The 14,764-nt window shown below is 41.6% G+C and overlaps 2 protein-coding genes across 2 annotated transcripts in view; one reads left to right on the top strand and one right to left on the bottom strand.

Moving 5' to 3' along the window:
* Window positions 1–53: 53 nt before the first annotated feature.
* Window positions 54–14,764, top strand: part of LOC144023459 (myosin heavy chain, fast skeletal muscle-like) — a 32,125-nt gene continuing 17,414 nt past the window's right edge. The window contains exon 1 of the mRNA XM_077528958.1: window positions 54–146. The gene's annotated coding sequence lies outside the window, so the exon portion shown is untranslated. The remainder of the gene's footprint in view (window positions 147–14,764) is intronic.
* LOC144023460 (myosin heavy chain, fast skeletal muscle-like) lies at window positions 2,089–13,841 on the bottom strand. Its single transcript, XM_077528959.1, has 40 exons — window positions 13,748–13,841; window positions 12,461–12,511; window positions 11,454–11,666; window positions 11,222–11,365; window positions 10,978–11,134; window positions 10,729–10,756; window positions 10,533–10,644; window positions 10,346–10,438; window positions 10,189–10,252; window positions 10,007–10,105; window positions 9,812–9,915; window positions 9,564–9,702; window positions 9,212–9,480; window positions 8,952–9,122; window positions 8,574–8,880; window positions 8,418–8,485; window positions 8,245–8,332; window positions 8,041–8,158; window positions 7,844–7,967; window positions 7,633–7,769; window positions 7,286–7,541; window positions 6,960–7,202; window positions 6,706–6,882; window positions 6,488–6,633; window positions 6,172–6,262; window positions 5,699–6,088; window positions 5,489–5,615; window positions 5,283–5,401; window positions 4,993–5,189; window positions 4,730–4,913; window positions 4,494–4,659; window positions 4,067–4,191; window positions 3,671–3,979; window positions 3,378–3,581; window positions 3,168–3,293; window positions 2,924–3,094; window positions 2,743–2,847; window positions 2,551–2,646; window positions 2,335–2,466; window positions 2,089–2,231 (listed from the first exon to the last, which is right to left on the bottom strand). Exons 3-40 carry the CDS (start codon window positions 11,652–11,654, stop codon window positions 2,211–2,213), a joined length of 5,808 nt encoding a protein of 1,935 aa, XP_077385085.1. The 5' UTR covers window positions 11,655–11,666; window positions 12,461–12,511; window positions 13,748–13,841; the 3' UTR covers window positions 2,089–2,210.

The following is a 14,764-nucleotide window of genomic DNA, read 5'->3' as shown; positions in this document are numbered from 1 at the left end:
ATGACAACGCTCAGCGCACCATGCACGCCCGCCTCGAAGTTTTGAGGATTCTGGGTTCCAATCCGTGCCCTGCAATACTAAGTGGAGTTTGCTCTATCTGTCACTGCTCTCCGGGTACACCAACTACTTTCCAAAATCAGACATTGGTAGGTTCCCCGAACACTCATATTGTCAAAATTGTCGCATATATTGCAGGCGACCATTCCTTATACCCAGCTATACTCACTTCAGCTCACTTGCCCATAAAGTGTATAAAAATAAATGTATAAATGGCGCATGAATAGTAAACCAGGAGATTCATTCCAAATTACATTCTGCATTCACGGATTAGTTCATATATGTGCAGGCCATGAGCTGTACGGACGAAAACACGAGGCTTGAGGAATCATCTTTTGTTTTAATTTTCTCGCAAATATCAGTCATTAATTAAAAAAAAAAAAAAAAAAAAAAAAAAAAAGGTCTGTACTCTACAGATTGTGTAATTGTCTATAGATGCCACAAGATGGCACCAAAACACTACTCATAGTAGCTTTTGGGCATTTGCTTCCCCCCCCAAGATGGCACCAAAGCATAACATAAAATAAGGTTTAAGGTTTTGCTCCATCTTGTGGCATGTTAGCTCATTAGCAGAGAGAAAAAAAAGGGGGGGGGGGGCTAGCTTGAATTTGCATGGTCTGGCTGACTGTTTTACCAAAACATATTTAGGTAAATTGATATCCCCTTATTAAATGGTTGGCCATTAATATGCTACATACATCTGCTTCACTATCAGTTCAGATAAGCATATCTGGTTATTTGATTATCACAATTTAACGTGTGATTTTTTTTTAGTCTATGTCAGCATTTGAAACGCATGAAAAATTATTAAATGGTTGTGCTAAGTTTGCTAAGTTATTTGAACTACACTATTTAGTTTGATTTGTAATCTTGTTTGACTTTGTGGCCGTATTAATTTTTGAAGTTCAGTTCTATAGGCGTTGTTGACTTTTTGTGCGAAATACGTTTAAAAAAAAAAAAATACATAGTCAAAACAAATCTAAAAGGTTGCCGTAAAAAATAAATCTCACTTTTCATGTAAACAGGAAGTATCACACAATGCTAATGATGTCTTTTTCATATTGCTGATGCGCATGAGCAATTAATTTGCTCATTCTGAATGGAGGAAGCAAGTAAGCTCACTGAAGTGAAACAGCTCATTGCTTACATAATCAATCATGGCTATCCACTTGGCAGGCTTAAAAATGGATTTAAAATTTTGACTTACGGATTTTCTTTTTCATAAAAATCGTGGAAAAGAGAATGTAACTTTTATGTTAGTTTCTTGCAACTCAAAGAGAACCACAACTAAACTATTTAACTTCATATGTCACTATAAAACTGACATGTTAGCTGCGTTAACGTCAACAAGCAAAGCACTAGCTATTCAAACATGAAGGAAGCTTCATGTCATGCTAGTATAGATGCAGTGGGACGTGGCTAGATGCAAATATACGAGTATATGACTGAGCAAGGGTTTGAGCTTGAAAATTGGATTCGAGTTGCTTGAAAATTAAAGACGACACAAGTTGACCTGCTTGATTTTCACTACAGTAATTTGGGACTTGCTGACTTGCACATATTGCGAGTTACTTCCACATCTGCTTCTAAATACCAAGCCCACTTCTATTTGGCTGTTATTGTTTGTGGGTGTTGGTGAATGGTCCAACTTTTCTCTTAGGTCGAGATTCATATGAAAGTTACTCCTGCATCTATTTTGTTGAGCTGTTTGGGTTCAAGGTCAGGGAAACTAGGAGGGAGAGTAACGTGATTACATTGAAAGTGACCTTTTTACAATTCACATTGCACATTAATGTACCCCTTATGGTTCAATGTTTATTTATAACCTTTTGTTGCTTCAATGCGTAATTGTGGAACCACAGTGACTTTGTATTTGTACTCCACAAGAGTACATTTTTAAATTTGTGAGAGAATAAGAATAAAGTGGGCAAATATTTGGGTACTTGATGGTGTCTTAAGTTGCAATGTTTGATTCCTCTCATTACTGGAACTTGTATAAGGAAGCAAAAAGAAGGAGCATGACACTGAGGCTATTGCAAGATATCCATCTTTTATTGACAGAGTCACAACATGTTCATCATGTAATGATAAGATGAAGTGGCAGCAAGGTAAGCATATTATATGACTCTTGCTGCGTCACGTTGATTCCCTGCTTACTCTTCGGCTTCCTTGCTCTGTAATGATAATGGTGTTGAGAAACAAAAAAAAAACGCTGGTTAGATTTTGAGATGGACTCAGGTTCGAGAGTTTTACTTTGACAAGACCATTTGTTATTACCTTAACCATTTCACGGCTCTTGGCCCTCAGCTTGTTGACCTGGGACTCAGCAATGTCGGCTCTCTCCTGAGCCTCCTCCATCTCATGCTGAGCCTTCCTGTACCTGGTCAGGTGAGAGTTGGCCTGCTCCTCCTGTACCAGAGGCCACATTTAGGTTATAACATTGCTGGATGATTCGTAAGAGAATACGATAAGAGCATCATCGGGGATACTTACAGCCTCCTCTGACTGCCTCTTGTAGACCTTGACCTTCAGCTGGAGTTTGTCCACCAGATCCTGGAGTCTGTGGACGTTCTTCTTGTCCTCCTCAGTCTATTGTAATTGGAAATGTTCATTTTAAACCACTATTTTGCCACCAGTGGTTAGACTAGTGACATTTGCATATGAATTGATGATGTTTCAACCTACCTGGTAGGTCAGCTCCTTAACTCTTCTCTCATATTTGCGTACACCCTTGACAGCCTCAGCACCACGCCTTTGCTCGGCATCAACCTCACTCTCCAACTCGCGAACCTTTCGGTGGAAGATGTTCAATTTTGTCAAACCACAACTATCTCTGAATAACGACAAGAAAATGTTTTGAACTTACCCTAGCCTCCAGTTTCTGGAGCTGCTTCTTGCCACCTTTCATGGCCAGGCTCTCAGCCTCATCCAGGCGGTGCTGCAGGTCTTTGACGGTCACCTCCAGGTTCTTCTTCATCCTCTCCAAATGAGAGCTGGTGTCCTGCTCCTTCTTCAGCTCCTCTGCCATCATGGCGGCCTACGGCGCAACAGCCGTAGGTCAACAATAGCTTTTACTGATGAAGTGAATGACAGTGTGCATTAAAACTCACATCAGTGATGGCCTTCTTGGCCTTTTCGTCAGCATTTCTGGATTCCTGCACGGCATCCTCCACTTCACCCTGGACCTGGACAAGGTCAGCTTCCAGCTTCTTCTTGGTGTTGATCAGGCTGGTGTTCTGAAAGAAGAGTTTGAATTGCGTAAGATTTGGGTTCCAGCTATTTTATACATCAATGCTGGCTCTTATTTATTGCGCGTTTACCTGAGAGTGCAGAAGTGTGACGCGCTCACTGGCATCAACCAGCTCAGCTTCAGCCACTTTGCGGCTTCTCTCGGTCTGTTCCAGAGAAGCTCTCAGCTCCTCGATCTCAGCCAGCATCAGGTTGTTCCTGCGCTCCACCATGGCAACCTGCTCTCTCATTTCCTCCTGACCTCTGATTGCGTCGTCAAGGTGCAGTTGAGCATCCTAAATGAATGTTAGAGGAGCAGGTTCAGTCTTGGTTGAACATGAAGATTTCCATCTTTAGCCCTGAATAAAAAGGAAAAAGTATGTACCTTGAGTTGTCCCTGAACGTTCCTCAGTTGCTTCTGGGCCTCGGCCGCCTGGCGGTTGGCATGGCTAAGCTGAATCTCCATCTCGTTCAGGTCTCCCTCCATCTTCTTCTTCAGTCTCAGGGCATCATTCCTGCTCCTGACCTCAGCATCCAAAGTGGTCTGCATGGACTCGATCACGCGCTGACTGTTCCTCTTGATCTGCTCCATCTCCTCGTCCTTCTCTGCAAGCTTCCTGTCAATCTCACCCTTGACCTGGGTCAGCTCAAGCTGAATGCGGAGGATCTTGGATTCCTCATGCTCAAGAGTTGCCTTGACAAAAACAGTCAAACAAAGCAAGTTTTTGCGGTTGTTCCTGCATTTTTTAAAAAAAAATCTTTTCAATTTCTTTAATTATACCTCGGCCTCTTCAAGAGAGGACTGCAGTTCAGACTTCTCCGTTTCCACAATCTTTTTGCTTTTCTCCAGTTCATGAATGGTCTTTCCAGTCTGGCCAATTTGTTCCGTTAGGTCGGAGATCTCCTCTGTAATAAAGCATTATAAATGGGGACTTTTATTTCTTGATTGAAGTTGAGATTCCTGTTAAAATGTCTGCGCTGCATTGTGATAGTGGTTAAATTATTAATTTCAAGTATTCTCTGTGGCTGTTGAAAAGGAGTAACTCAAAGTCTGTCACACTTCAAAGCACACTGCAAAATGTTTTCACTGTTGTATTCTTATTACTGTGACTATGTGTAAAGTTTGGGTGTGCACACTCTTCAAAATATTAGCAGCTTTATAAAGCTCAAAAAAGTGTAATGATTCAGGAGATTTTCTTTTGGCTCACGTTGAAGATTTTTGTTCTCCCTCTTCAGGGTCTCCAGATGGTCCAAAGCCTCTTCATATGAATTCTTCATCTTGAACATCTCAGTGCTGAGAGAGCGGGCCTCCTTCTGAGCTCCCTCCAGCTCTGCCTGGCTCTCTTCAAACTTCTGCTTCCACTCAGCAAGAACCTGAACACATTTTAAAATATGCGTTGATTAATAATTTGTTTAGACTGCACTAGGCATCATCTAAACAGACCTTGTCAAAGTTCCTCTGCTTCTTGTCGAGGTTAGCAGCCAGAGCGTTGGCTCTCTCCACATCAATCATCAAATCCTCCACTTCACAGTGAAGTCTCTGTTTGGTCTTTTCCAGAGAGGCACATTTGGCATTCACTGCCTCAATGGACTCCTCTGCATCCTGGAGACGCTGAGCAAGCTTTTTCCTGTAGAAAGTGTTTTATGTAAATGCTGTAATAATGAAGCATTATTTGTGTGACCGATGGTGTGGTTCTCATGTCTTACTTGGCCTCCTCAAGCTCCTCAGTACGCTGAATAGCATCAGTCTCATATTTGGTTCTCCACTGAGCCACCTCACTGTTGGCCTTGGACAATGCCCTCTGGAGCTCGGCCTTGGCCTCCAGTTCCTCCTCATACTGCTCACGGAGCAGGTCACAGTCGTGACGGGAGGACTGAACAGCGTGGGCCAGAGCGTTCTTGGACTGTTAAAAGTGAGACATTTTTGTTGTTGTCAAATGTTAGAAAATTCAGAAAGTGCTGTTTCACGCAACTAAACCTTCAAAGTGATCACGTACCTTAACTTCCTCTTCAACGTGCCTCTTGAGCTCTTCAATCTGCTGGATGTGAGCCTGCTTGCTCCTTGTCAGCTGAGAGATGAGAGCCTCTTTCTCCTCCAGCTGGCGGCTGATTTCACCTGCGAGAAAACATTGTGTTGTCATCAATATCTGACATCCCCGAAGCAAATGTTCGCAAAGATGTAGATACTGTAGTTGTCTCTCACCATGTTCTGTTTGCAGTCTTGCCCTGTGGACACCAACGTCATTGAGCTGTCTCACATGTTCATCATTTTTGGATTTCAGCTCGCTCAGTTGGTCCTCAAGGGAACGGCACATCTTCTCCAGATTAGTCTAGAATAAGATTTGACAGCAAACGTTGTAAATTGAGGAGTCCATGTGTTGGTTGTATGTTGATCGGGCTGCCATGAACCAACCTTGGATTTGGAGATATTCTCCATGTTGCTGCTGAGGTCGTCAATCTCCATCTTGTATTCGCTCTTCTCCTTCTCCAGCTTCTGTTTGACCCGCTGCAGGTTGTCGATCTGCTCGCCCAGCTCAGCCACGCTGTCAGCCTGCTTCTTGCGGAGAGCGGCGGCGGTGGCCTCGTGCTGCAGGGTGGACTCTTCCAGGTCGCGACGCAGCTTCTGGAACTCGGACTCACGCTTCTTGTTCATCTCGATTTGAACAGCGGTGGCTCCGCCAGCCTCTTCAAGTCGCTCGCTGATCTCCTCAAGTTCCCTGGAGAGATCGGACCTCTGCTTCTCCACCTTGGCGCGAGCGGCACGCTCGGCCTCAATCTCCTCCTCGAGCTCCTCAATACGGGCCTGTCATTTGCAATCACAAAATAATAATGTGGTGACATCTGGGTTGCCAATACGATGGTGAGTTTACCATCTTTTTAACCAACCTGAAGTTCCTTGATCTTCTTCTGATGCTGAACACTGAGGGATTGTTCATCCTCAATCTTGCTAAGAAGCTGGCTTGATTCAAAGTCCTTCCTGTGTAACAATACAACTGAATTAGGTAAAGTGTAAAAGTAATTGGAGATTTGAAGTGCATTTTCATAATCACAATCTAAGAGTTTAACAGCCACTGAGAAGTGAGTCAATTGACTTATGACAAACATTGTAGTTCATTAACATATTATTTGTACACAACAAAGACCTGCATTTCTTATTCCTTATTATAAATTCATTTAACTCTGAGAGTAAGCATTCCCTTACTTCTTGATTTTCTCATCAGACTGCTGCTTGTCATTTTCCAGATCCATGATGGTCTCATGGGCCAGCTTCAGATCTCCTTCCAGCTTCCTCTTGGATCGCTCAAGATCCATACGGAGCTTCTTTTCTTGCTCCAGGGATCCTTCAAGCTGTTTTCAGTCAGGCATTTCATTATTTATTATGTTTGGTGAGTAGGGTTAGGGTTATCTTCCATGACTTACATCATCCACTTGCTGCTCCAGCTTGGTCTTGGCCTTTGTCAGAGTGTTGACTTTGTCTTCCTCTGCCTGAAGATCATCCAGGGTCTGCTGATGGGCCTCTTGGAGGGCTTTCTTCTCTTTGGACAACTTGGCAATGGACTCATCGAGAGTGGCCATCTCCTCAGTCAAGTTTTTGACCTGCACAATTTAATTAATGTTAGTTTAAATGGGTACAAGAGTTGTGAATGGATTGGAAAGTGCAAAAGATTGCAAACCTTGTTCTCGGTGGCATGCTTCTCCTTCTCAACTTTAGCCAGGGTAAGCTCCAAGTCATCGATGTCTTTCTTCAACTCAGAGCACTCATCCTCAAGTTTCCTCTTCTTGGCGGTGAGCTCAGCGTTCACCTCTTCCTCATCCTCCAGCCTCTCAGAGGCCTCTTTGACTTTGGCCTCAAGTTGGATTTTGGCTTTGATGAGCCCCTCACACCTTTCCTCTGCATCAGAAAGGGTTTCACCATCCTGGAGTCACAATGATATACAGTTGTAACAAATAATTCATTCCGAAGTAAATACATTCCTAAATAACTTCCTGTTTAACATACAGACTGAATCTGCAGCTGCAGGTCATTCTTCTCCTGCAGGAGAGAAACCATCTTCTCCTCCAGTTCCTTCTTCTTGGCCAAGGCCTTTGCAAGGTCCTCCTTGGTCTTTTCAAAGTCCTCTTTCATGGTGGCCATCTCCTTTTCAGCTTCGGCACTCTTCAGCAGAGGCTTAATCTTGAAGTACAGCTTCATCCATGGCCAGTGTTTGACATTGGTGAATGAACGGATGTTGTACTGGATGGAGTAGATGGCCTCTCTGAGAACAGTAAGCAAACACAAATCAACAGTTATAATGGATATAATGTAATTTACTGTTCGAGGCCGTGAATAATCTCAACATCTTGTACCTCCTCTCCATCATCTTAACAAACTCCTTCCTCATGACGTAACCTCTGCAGAGAGCCTGTGTCATGGTCACCAGGATGGCAAGTTTTTCATCTCGCATCTCCTCAAGGGTACCCAGCAGACCGGCTTTGAAGAACACCTGAGAGAGAGTGGCAAGGATGTGTTGCAGTATTGTGTCAACAGGTTCACGTTCGTTGCAGATTAAGAAATTACCTTTGTGTGTCCAAATTTGTACTGAGTCTGGTCAACATCAATGGAGCCCAAGAGTTTCTCTGAAGCCTTTTTGTTGTCGATGAATTGTCCCTCAGGGATCACACTGGCATTCAACACTTTGTATCTGATTTGAGGGAAATAGATGGTTATTCCTAGTAATGGATTGTTCACGTGATCCATCTGGTATTAATCGCTACCTCTGCTTGAAGTCACCATAGAGGATTCTGCTGGGGAATCCCTTTCTGCAAATTCTGATACCCTCCAGCACACCATTACACCTCAGCTGATGGATGACCAGGAAGTTCTCCATCAAACCTTGAAAAATGATTTAAATTCAATAAAGTTTGGTCATTGTACGGCAGTCCTAATGTAATCCTAATGTCGCAGATACTGTACTCTACCTGGAGTCTTGGATTCATTAGGAATCAAACAACGCACGAAATGAGGGTGAGTGCTTCTCAAGTTGGTCATCAGTTTGCCCAAATTCTCCTGAAATGTGAAAAGATAAGTTTGATGCATAAGTAGTGGAAGCCATAGTATCTGATACACATAATGTTTTAGGAGTGACGCTTACTCTGAAGAGAGCTGAGACAGTCTGGAAAGAGCCACCCTTCTTCTTGCCCTTTTTGCCACCAGACTCGGCTGTGATGTGAACATTACATGTACGTTTGTATTGCAGCTTTTTTTCAAAAATCCATCCAAGTCTACCAGTTTGGTGACAAGAATTTACCTTCAGTTCCGGCGTGTGCGGCGTAGAGGTGAGCCAAAAGCTTCACAGAGGACTTCTGGTAAAGCTGAACAACGGTGTCGTTCAGGGGGTCCTTGTTCTTGTCCAGCCAGCCAGTGACATTGTAGTCAACAGTGCCAGCATAGTGAACAAGAGCAAAGTGGGCCTCAGCTTTGCCTTTGGCAGGCTTTGGCTTCTGGAAGGGGGCACTTTTGCCAAGATGCTGGTCGTACATCTTGTTCTTAAAGGTTTGATCAGAAGCCTTGGGGAACATGCACTCCTCTTCAAGGATGGAGAAGATGCCCATTGGCTGCAATGACATTTCATCTTTTACTATTGTCCAAACACATTTATTTAGGAAAAGAGTTTTTTCTTGTATACCTTCTCGATAAGCTCAATGCAGGCAGCCAAGTCCATGCCGAAGTCAATGAACTCCCATTCGATTCCTTCTTTCTTGTACTCCTCTTGCTCCAGGACGAACATGTGGTGGTTGAAAAACTGTTGCAGTTTCTCATTGGTGAAGTTGATGCAAAGCTGCTCCAAGCTGTTGTACTGTTACGTTAAGAAAACATCAACAACAATTTTAAAATAAACTGAATATGGACTCAACTCTGGATGTATTAAGCTGCATGCCTACTTACATCAAAGATCTCAAAACCAGCAATGTCCAAGACACCGATGAAGAAGCTTCTGGGCTGCTTGGTGTCCAGCATCTCGTTGATTCTGACCACCATCCACAAGAACATTTTCTCATAGACTGACTTGCTAAGGGCTGAGACGGAATTGTGAACCTGTGGCACAGTCTGGCCCTTAGTCACATATTCATTTCCGACCTTCACTCTGGGATAGCACAGAGCTTTGAGCAAGTCAGCAGAGTTCAGACCCATGAGGTAGGCGATTTTATCGGCCACTGAAAGTCAAATGCAATAGTCGTTAGAAATGTATTGTCGAAAACTATACATGACTGAATGTTAAATGGCTTCTATTTCCTACCCTCTGTGCCATCAGGCTCAGCCTGCTCCTCTCTCTGCTTTTGCTTAAACTTCATGTTGCCATGATGCATGACAGCGCCAGTCAGCTTGTACATTGCCGCCTTTTCATCTGCGGTGAATCCCAGGATGTCAATGGCAGTCTGCAAAGAAATCACGTACAACATTTTGACGCGATCCAATAGAGTTTTACATTACCCACAACATACTGCCGATGTGTGAATTGCAAACTCAATGCAACAATTCACTTACATCAGTTGCGACGAATTCTTCAATGTCATCTATACTCTTGACAGTGATTTCACCTTGACTGACCATTGGGAAGTCATATGGGTTTGTGGTGATCAGGAGTCCCTCTGTAATAAAAAGCATGTATGTTAGTATATAGGTGTATGCAGGAAGAGACTCAATGGAAGTAAAGTATCAATATTATCCACTAATCCACACCAATAAGGTCGGGTTTGTGGCCAGTCATGAGCTGATAGAAGATATGGTAACTCCTCTCAGCTGACAGTTGGAAAGTCACACGAGACTTCTCCAGCAGATCTGTATAGATTTATGTAGAAAAAGAACATTATTCCCTCCAGCACATGACCTTGATTCTGCAGAGGGAGTTTTCATTAACTTACATGTTTCAATATCAGCTGAAGCCAGCTTGCCGGTGGTGCCAAAATGAATCCTGATGAATTTACCCTATGCAGAAACCAATTCGCATTTTCTTAAGTCAGATATGATCAATGCTATTGTGATTTAATAATTTGTTTCATATAAAGTAAAACCACTTACAAATCGTGATGAGTTGTCATTCCTCACAGTCTTGGCATTACCGTAGGCTTCCAGCAAGGGGTTAGCTGCAATAATTTGATCTTCCAGTGAACCCTAGAGAAGGAATCACAGTTGTCAGTCACCAACAAAACATTCTACGGCTGCTTTGGATTGCAAGTGTCAAGTTTCATAGGGAATCACTCTTCACCTGCATTTTACTTGCAGATTGCTCTTGCTTCTTTCCTCCAGCAACTGCGATTGTCGCAAAGTACTGGATGACACGTTTGGTGTTCACAGTCTTCCCTGCACCGGATTCTCCACTGGGTTACAAAATGGATTCCAAGGCATTTCATTAAGAATGACGAGTTTAATAGTTGTCATAAAAATAAACTGTGTACACTTACGTAATCAGGATGGACTGGTTTTCCTTATCTGTAAGATATCAAAAAGGTTGACAACAGTTTGTATAGTTGCTTCTGTGGGACTCAATGTAATTATGCTCTTACTGTTGTGAAGTGCAGTTAGATATAAATTGTCTGTGTTAAATGTGCATTAACTGCCCAAGACATGGTCGTGGTCGGAGCTTAAAGCCGTCTTTTAAAATAAACATTGTATCACTAAACCATCCAAAAGAAGCTTTTATTCCAAAGTACCTTGGAGCATGAACTGATAGGCATTGTCAGAGATGGAGAAGATGTGGGGTGGAGCCTCAATCCTCTTTTTGCCTCTGTATCCTGATACAACAACTGCGTCGTACACTGGGAGCCACTTGTAGGGGTTCACAGTGACACAGAACAGCCCGGAGTAGGTCTGGAAAACCATGTGAGATGTTCAAAAAGGTGAATACCAAAGTCATGAAACACTTTGCATCCATTGTCTCTTTTGAGCGGAACTCACGTAGATCATCCATGCTGCATAGCGCTCTTTGAGGTTATACAACACAGAAGGCTCGCTGAGGTGGGTCATCATGGCCATGTCCTCAATCTTGTCGAACTTGGGTGGATTCATGGGGAAGATTTCATCCTCCTTTACAGTGAGACTCTGCCAAAGAGACACAAGTGCCACAGTTATGGAGTTCTATTCTATTCCTTATCTTACTTCAAAGTGTTTGCTTTTCTTTTACTCTCACCTTCCCATTGAGCGTCTCCACCGTAGCTTTGCCACCCTCTTTCTTCACCAATTTGCCCTTGAGGTACATCTCGCTGGCCTCAGTCACAAAGTAGGCTGTTTTGGCATCAAAGGGGGTGTTCTGAGCTTCAATACGCTCACGTTCTGGCTTCCGGAGGTAAACGGACGCCGGGCCAAAACATTCCATTTCTGGTTCGCCCATGATGACCTTTTACTACAAGCAAATATAACAAAACAACATAGTCATTCATTTCTGCCAACAAAGTAGTTAGATAGGTCAGATGTTTAACAAGGATTAAAGTATTAAAGTAACACTGGGATTTTGACCTGGCTAAACATACTACTAAACAGCAATTTATGTCGTGAAACATTTAGTATTTCGCAGCATAGTATTAGTAACAATGATAATTTCATCAGCGAAAAATTTTCCTCAGGGAAATGTTTTTTCAGACGAAAATTAAACAAAAACTAAAATAGAAGCCATTCATTGGGATGTTAACAATAACTAAAATTGACTGACAATTTCGTCAATGATTAAAACGAAATAAAAACAAAACAGTGACGAAAATTTACACAATCCAATCAGAGGAATGAAACGCCATTGGGAGAAAAGAACCACTCAGCGTAGCTGTAAGATTAATCTCAAGCAATTCTTTTTTTTTTTTTTTTTTTTTTTTTAGGTGCATACTATGTTATATTATTGTCAGTTCAACATGTTTCATTGAAACAATTACTGAATTTAATTTAATTGCGTGCTAAACTACAGTCAGAAAATATGGACTAAACTGTCAATTTAGTCAAATAAAATTGCCCTTTATTTTCGTCAACTAAAATTGGATTAAAACTTAAAATACAATCAGTTGACTAAATTATGACTAAAAGTTTAATTAATTTTAGTCAAAAGGCTACATATAACTAAAACTAAATAAAAATGTGTTGTCAAAATTAACACTGATTAGTAAGTAGAATATTTTGTAACCTTATCCTCCAAATGTATAGCTAATTTACCTTTGAGGACACCACCACGTATGAAGAAATTCCAAGAGGCTTCAGAGCAGACTGTGGGGAAAAAAAAAATACAAGTATAGTGAGGCTCACAGAGCCTTTTCACAATATACAGTTTGCCTTCATAATACTCAGTCAAGTGTAATTTTTCAAATCATTTATTCAAAATCTTTTATCTTAAACTCATATTTATTCTTCTCCACTTATCAGAATTATTTTCTGGACATAAATGTTAACCGGAGGTTGTACCAGCCTCTTGTAGCATAATGACTTAAGCTGTAGCTTATCTTTTTGAGCAACCTACCTTCGATGGACGTCTGTCATGGATGGATTCTCACGCTGCCTTTTATACGGTAGGCTAGCATGCCATCACATGTACCTTGCTCTATTTGGTCATGTTGCTTGGCATGCTACTTGAGAAGTACTTCTTACATCTTGCTGCCATATGGAATATTTATATATCTTCCTTGTTGGATCCATGACAGCGCTTTGGTTCAAGTAGTTGCAATATGTAATTATGTTTCATACGCTATAATTAATGATATGTCTTGCTTAAAAAATTGCTTGCATTTGTGAGGGGGCAATGATTTTAAGTTAAAAAAAAAAATGTTCATTTTTGAATTGGAATACACAATGCATGTAAATGGTGTAACTTTAGCATATTGCTGGTGAAAACTGCTGCATCTGCAACTCTACATGAATATGGACTGTGTGTAGATTCTGCTTAAAGCTAAGTGAGCAGGTGCAGACAGACCAAAGGTGTGACTGATAGCTCTGTTTAATCCTCCCTGGCGCAGCAGTGGTCCCTTGGCATGTTTTGGAGGCGCTACAAAATATCACCCATATACTGTTTCGGAGTCCATACAAGTCAGAAATTATTAAAAATGAACCAGTGCCATTGAGCTTTGAAGAAAGGGAGGATGGCCAAGGGATTCATTCTCACGACAGTGCCAGTAGCTATTCTCGTTTCTTCCTCTTATGGAACGCGCAAGGCGGACAGAGACAATCCCTAAATATACCTAACGGAGTGGCGCATTCCAGTTGTACTTTCTTGAAGATGAGTATTATAGGTTACATTTTGCGAGTGCAGTTTGTTTCTTTCAGCGTGCCCTAGGTATAGGCGACCCTGTCAAAGATGGTCTCAGTAAGCCGAGGGTTTTTGCCAGGAATGTGGCTCTCAGCCAGCACAATTGAAAACGCTGTAGAGACACACGAGGGACTGCTGCCATTGGAAAGCGGATCAACTTACAGCAGTGAAAAAGAAGAAGAAATTCTAAAGGGGTTACCCACAAGATATACTGAGCTTCCGTCTTCAGTAAATATGCGCCACACGATACCCACTCTGAAATCTTGCGTCTTATTAGGGCAAAACTTAAATATAGCACCAGGGCAGTGTTGATGCTCAAGTCAAAGCCACATGCCCAAGAGGCTTATTGTGTTTTTATGGCCTTTTGATCTTTGTCTGACAGTTTCTTTATTTGTCAAGGAGCAACTGCGTTAAAGATAACTAACCAAGGTGAGCGGCGAGCAACACTCCAGTCCGAATTGATTGGCTTTGAAGTTTTTAATTCAAAAACATTCAGTTACCCTTTAAAAAAAAAACAATAAAAATAACAATAGATACAATATTTATTTATTTATTTATTTATTTATTGTTTTTTTGGGGGGGGTTTTTTCCCCCCAGATTTTCTTTTTAATATTTTCTTTTGAAAATGACAATGACAATCCATGTTTGGGCTATGATTATTATTATTTTTTTAATGAATATCCTAAAGGGATACTTCACTTATTTAGCCCATTATAGCAAAAGTTAATATTTTTTCATTAATTTGATTATTTTTGATACTTTCATTATTTTTTCACATACAATTAGTACCTTTAAAAACACATTTTTGCAACTTGCTGTCGACTGAAAATGACATCACAAGGGCTCATGTAACCAATCACAGCTCACCTGTTTACTAGGTTTGGTCATGTGACATTCACAAGCTGAGCTGTGATTGGTTACCTGAGCCCTTGTGATGTCATTTTCAGTCGACAGCAAGTTGCAAAATGTGTTTTTAAAGGTACTAATTGTACATTAAAAATAATGAAAATATAAAATTTATTATAGGCAAAATATTCATGTTTGACTTCCAAAAATGGCTAAATAAGTAAAGTATCTTTAATGTTTAAACAAGTGTGTCTTTGGAGATGGCCTCGGGTTAGATGTCCATCTTCTGGTGGCTCTCTTAGGATTAGTGTGTGAAAAGACGGGAGCTTAAGTGGTGAGGAGGTGTGGTCTTACTTGATACTTTGAAGGCTGCT

The sequence above is a fragment of the Festucalex cinctus genome, chromosome 8 (genome assembly GCF_051991245.1).
Source record: "Festucalex cinctus isolate MCC-2025b chromosome 8, RoL_Fcin_1.0, whole genome shotgun sequence".
In the NCBI taxonomy this organism is placed as follows: domain Eukaryota; kingdom Metazoa; phylum Chordata; class Actinopteri; order Syngnathiformes; family Syngnathidae; genus Festucalex; species Festucalex cinctus.
The sequence above is the reverse complement of the archived record's forward strand: the minus strand, read 5'-3'. Positions and strand labels throughout refer to the sequence as shown.

Coding starts and splice junctions, on each gene's coding strand:
- LOC144023460 (XM_077528959.1), bottom strand. CDS start 11,654: ATGGGCGAACCAGAAATGGAATGTTTTGGCCCGGCGTCCGTTTACCTC. Junction 8,159..8,244: donor TAATGAATCCAAGACTCCAG/GTAGAGTACAGT, acceptor TCATTTTTCAAG/GTTTGATGGAGAACTTCCTG. Junction 7,968..8,040: donor TATGGTGACTTCAAGCAGAG/GTAGCGATTAAT, acceptor CCCTCAAATCAG/ATACAAAGTGTTGAATGCCA.